The sequence below is a fragment of the Austrofundulus limnaeus genome, unplaced genomic scaffold (assembly GCF_001266775.1).
Source record: "Austrofundulus limnaeus strain Quisiro unplaced genomic scaffold, Austrofundulus_limnaeus-1.0 Scaffold181, whole genome shotgun sequence".
In the NCBI taxonomy this organism is placed as follows: domain Eukaryota; kingdom Metazoa; phylum Chordata; class Actinopteri; order Cyprinodontiformes; family Rivulidae; genus Austrofundulus; species Austrofundulus limnaeus.
In genome coordinates this window covers 863479-869019 of record NW_013952583.1, presented here as the reverse complement: position 1 = coordinate 869019, position 5541 = coordinate 863479, and the positions used below count along the sequence as shown (strand labels likewise).

Here is a 5541-nt window from a genome sequence, read left to right as displayed (position 1 = left end):
GAACCTGCTGTAAAACAGCAATTATGCTGAGTCAGGCTTGATTTTTAGTAATCTTTTCTTGTTGAATCAACAAATCAAATCAAATCAAGTAGAATTTTTGGGTATCTGAAAGTGAGTAATTGTTTTTCAGCCTACTTTTTATTTTAAAAAGACAAGAAGTAGAAAATGGTTACTTTTATTTTGCTTGTTTTCATTCCATCTTGTTATTGTAAAAAATAAATTCTATCCATATAAATTGTGCCTCCTAGATAGAGTGAATTTAACTATGGCTGAATGAGAAGTATAAATATTTAAAATTCTGATACCGTATTAGGATTTGTTTGTACACAAACAAATCCTGTCACACTTCAGCAGGACATAATCATTAAAATAAAAGGACTGTACTTTAGAAGTATTTGTATTTCATGAATTATATTATTGCATTTGGCCCTCGGATAGATTTTTATTTTAAGGAAAAGGTTTGGGCAGCCTTGATATATGTATGTATATAAACTGAAACAGATAGACTAGTGCATCCTAAATTTAACATTATTTAGCAAAACTAAAACAAATACAAACATACAAAATGAGCATAAAAGCAATACAATAAAATAGGGATGCACAATAAATTGGCATTAATGTCAATATTAACGTCTGATATTAATTTCCTACTTTTTACTTTTGTGTTTCTGTTTGAGAGGGGAGATGGTTGATCAAGTGGTATCTGTTGGATCAGGATGGTGTTAGTGATGCTGCACAGCCAGGAGTAACTGAAGCAGAGAGTCATGTAGAGGTCTAAGTGCTTTTTTACGGAATTGAAAAAAAAAAGATCAAAGTGTGTTTGTGCGCATATCTTTATGAATAATTTGTGTGTTTGTGTAATATTGGTAAATATTGGTTATTGACCATAACAGCAATAATAATATTGGATATGGATATTGATTTAAATTTTCATATCGATTCATCACTACAATAAAACAATATAACTGATAAAACATTAAGWAATGCGTTTAGCTAAAAGCTTGTCTGAACAACAGTGTTTTAAGTAGCCTTACAGTAAATAATTAGTTTCAGCTACTACGTAACTAAACTTAGCTGAATGAGTTTTAATAGTTTTTGTGTTTATCTAAGGTCAATGTCAATTTTATTTATACAGCACATAAAAAAAAACAACAGAAGTTGGCCAAAGTGCTTCACAATTAAGCCAAATGAATAAAACAATTGAGCAACACATAAATATAGACAGTAAAATCAATTTAAAATACAGAAAAACATTAAAAACATCATTAAAAGAATCTCAAACTCTACCAGAATGAAAGGCCAGGGAGTAAAATTGAGTTTTAAGTAGAGATTTAAAAGCCTCAACAGTCTCAGCAGTCCGTATGCTAAGAGGTAAACCATTCCAGAGTTTTGGGGCAGAGACWGCAAAGGCCCGATCACCTCTAGACTTTAGCCTGGATCTAGGAACATCTAAGAGGAACTGGTTGAATGACCGAAGTGAAATGAACAGGAAGCCAATGGAGAGAAGCCAGAACCACGGATATGTGTTTGTATTTTTTAGTTCCTGTTAAAAGACGAGCTGCTGCGTTTTGGACAACTTATAATCGATGCAGAGAAGATTTATCTAAACCAACATACAAAGAATTACAATAATCCAAACACGATTGTAATGAGAGCATGAATCACTTCAGGTCACATAACTGTGGCAGTCAACTTGAACTGGATGCCTCCTAAAGTTAATCAGCTCTACATCCAATTATTCCTTTGASTTTCATTAAAATGCAACAGCTGGTTCATGAGATATTTAGCTAACACGACAAACACACACAGATGTTGGCAAAAACATCATTGCCCTTCTGCCTGCAGTRATGGGTAATAAAAATAAATCTGTTCTCCGGCAGTAATGTCTTTAAAAATAACATTCTCAAGTTTTTTTTTCTGTTTCCCCTCCTCCCGATATGGAAAAAAAAAGGACCATTTTACTTCTGACTAATAGCTCGCCCTTGTTGTGAACAGCATGGACTAAATTTATCTCCAACTGTTTTGCTTTTTCAGGATTCTTGGGAAGAGCTCCAGATCGGCAGCGTGAGGCTGCAGCGTGTGATGTCGTGTGGAAGGTAACGCCGCTGCTGCTTCACACCGTCGCTTCACTTAACAACACCAGGGAATCCAGATCAGCTGCTGGTGTTTAGGGTTCAGATTCCTGGAAGACAGAATTACCTGGTTTTACATGACTGAGCGTTAACTCACCTGTAATTATTAGTTTTATCTTGATTTCTTGCCAGATGTATTTTAACCACAGTTGACCCAGAGACGGGCACAATCACCAGGAAAGAACCTTTGGACACACTGAAAAGGTAACATTTCAACTGCAACAATAAGTAACCAGACCTGAATGATGACCTGCAGCATTAATTATCGCCCGCCTTTTACAAAAGCAACCTTTTATTTATTTATTTATTTTTTGTGTGTGTGTCTCTGTTAGCAAAATGTCTCACAACCCACAGGCTGAATCTTATTTAACTTGCCGGAAATAATCTTTTGGATGTTCGTCTACAGCTGTTTGAGTGAATTCACAGCTATTCAGCTTTCACCACCACAAAATTAGTTTTAACTGTGTCAGTTGTACAGATATTGATCTAAAGTGTGATGTGGTAGTATGAGATATTCACCACATCGATGCACATAATAATATAATTTTCCATATTGAAACAGACTTCTGGAGTAAACTGCTTGTAGAGCAAAATACTTTTAATTAATTCATTATAGCTAATTATTTTAATGGACGTTTCTAAACGTGAACACTAAAACACACAGAACTGCTTGTTTCTTGAACGTTTGACCTGTTGTTTGCTTTAATTAGTTCTTCTGCAAACCATGCCAGCTAAAACTCACAGCGCTTTGGCAGACTTTAGATTGTCCTTTTCTATTTCCCAAGAACAGATTATTTATATCTACAGACAGGTTTTATACAGCAGAGCATCCAAAAACAAACCAAACATTGGCTTTTTTTAAGGATAACCATAGATTCTCTAAAACGCTGCTTGTAGGAAGAGTTGACATCTGCAGCTCTGCCACAAGGTGTCACTAAACTCTACCTCTTTAACCCWCAGATCAGTAAAAATAATGTAATAAAGTGAGGATTTAAAGTTTGGAGGCTGAGACTGAGAGCAGTTTCTGTGAAGAACAAACACGTTTTAGATCCAACTGATGCAAGCACAGGTCAATTAATTGTTCAGTGGCTGAAGCTGATGTTTGGAAATCACAGCAACCAGTGGACAATTTATGAAGCCACTTTTTTGTTTGTTTTTGGCTCATAAATTTAACATTTTACTGTTGAAAATAAGTTAATCACGAATTCTTAAATGATTGGAAATTTTAGGTTGAGATGTTTAAAAATAAAAAAGCTGAACACTAGCTGGCAAAGAGATAAAAGTCTCACTTATCTAACTGAAAGCTAAATATAAAAAAGTTAGCTAAAAATAGAAAAAACTATCAAAAATGGCTAATATTTTAAAAAACATAGAAGTAGCAAAAGGGCTAGTTAAAACTTAAACGTAGCAGAAAGGTCTTCTTCGACAAAACGTCATCTGCATACAGTTTGAGTCCAACTCAAAGCAAATGATACATTAATGAGCAAATATTCTTTGAATGAATGCATATCGCTGCTTTTTATGTCAGAAGATCATCGTATGATGGAAAATGTCAAAGTTTTGGTGAAACCTTCAAAATGATATCATCCTGAGACGTCACGTTCAGAGTTTGGGCTGTGTACTTCTCCGCTCTCTGTAGAACTGACTGAGTTGTAGCCATTTTAGTGTTTGCTAATGTTGATTAGCTGTGGTGGCTCCATCAGTTGTGGAGGTACTTCAATGAATTGTTTCTTGTAAATTTCCTTAAATCAGTGCAACAGTTCATGAGATGTTTTCCTTACATAAAAGAGAAAAACACTGTTGCTTGCTTTGCATGTTGGTGGGCAGAAAAACAGTATGTGATGTTTTATTGCAGTATTTGTAAAATGAAATCTTCTAGGCACCTGCTTTCGCTCTGACTTCTTAAAGCAGTTTTTTTCCCCGTCTCATTCCTCCCAATGAAAACGTTCCTCCAGCTATCGACTGTGCAAACCATCTGAGAAGCACATCTACAAAGCGGCTCCGTTGTTTGGGCAGCTGCACACCGTGAAGAAGACGGGGATCCTGCATGTGGGAGACGAGGTTTACAAGATCACCCGCTGATGAGGAGGGGCGCAGATGAGAGGAAGTTTGGATCAAACTGAAGGGAGAAGGCACACTTCACTAATTCATACAAAATAACTACTTTTTAATACATGAATCAAAGATCAGAGCAAAGTGGAGCTACAGTTCAAACTAAACTGTTCAGTTGATCAAAGACTAGATGCAGTTTTTCAGAGCAGATGAAAGATTTTATCATGATTTAGTTTTGTACTTTAAGAAATATTTCTCCACTCAGTTGCATTAATCACTCTGCACTAATGAAACATGAATTAAATGCATTTGTAAAATCTGTTGTYTCCACTTCAATATTTCAGTGAGAAACAGGACCGTCTGGACGTACTGTTCTGTCATGTTGGGTAAATGATCWGTTTGTGTAATATTAAAACCAGTKTTATTTGTAAGGTTCATTTAAAAACAACTTGTTGGTCAAAGTGCTGAGCACAGTGCAAAAACAGCAGACTGAACATGAGACGATGTGGACCGGCCTGGACCTTGGGCCAACTAAAGACCCCGTATTTATAAAACTTCTTAGAATTACTCTTAAGAATGCTGTTAAGAGTGGACTTAAGTGTAACAAAAAATTCTTAGTTAAAAGCTGAGAGTAAAAGTCAGTTATCAGGCGTCTCAGTCTTACTTTAAGCAAAGTGTAGGAGTAATTCTTAAGTGTCAGTCTTAGAGCTGATTTGCGACACCTGGCTGTGCCGCAAAGCTGATCCTGGATGACGTCGTTAGAAAAAACACTGACATGGACCAATCACTGCCTCAGATTTCATGCTCAAGGATACAGTGGAGAAATGTCAAGATAAGACTGTGAAAATGCTGAGATACATTCAACGCACTAATGTTTTCACCTGGTGATTGTCTGTAAATGACATAAAATGTCCTCATTTGCAGCATGAAAACGGACGAAAATCTCACAATTTTTTTAAATCAAAAACTCAGCAGCTTTAAAGTTATTTTATGTCGCAGAGCCTGAGGTCGTGTTGAGCTGCTCCCTTCTCCTCTTCGCCACTGTCTGCAGACAACACTGGCTCTACACACAGACACACAATGCGCACACAACCCGCTCCGTCATTACCAGCTTGGTCCGACCCCCCACCCCCTCCATCATTGTATCACGTGATTGTTTATCTAATAAACGAAACGTTCAATCCCACCGTAATTTTAATTTCTTTCTTTTTTGGGGGGGGCATGCACTCACCAGCTGAGTAAATTTAGTCCAACATTATGCGTAGTTTTTTTTATATTTTACCTTTGTTTCTTTTGTATATTTCAGATTAAACCCGTTTATAACAGAGACAGTCAGGTGGGCAGGAGGACAGCTGTA

The 5541-nt window shown here is 36.4% G+C and overlaps 1 protein-coding gene across 1 annotated transcript in view; it reads left to right on the top strand.

The window, feature by feature from the left end:
• Positions 1 to 4503, top strand: part of marc1 (mitochondrial amidoxime reducing component 1) — a gene marked incomplete in the record, with an annotated part of 10220 nt that extends 5717 nt beyond the window's left edge. The window contains 3 exon segments of the mRNA XM_014018040.1: positions 2035 to 2096; positions 2265 to 2336; positions 4088 to 4503. Of these exon segments, the coding sequence (XP_013873494.1) occupies positions 2035 to 2096; positions 2265 to 2336; positions 4088 to 4214 (261 nt within the window).
• Positions 4504 to 5541: the final 1038 nt, after the last annotated feature.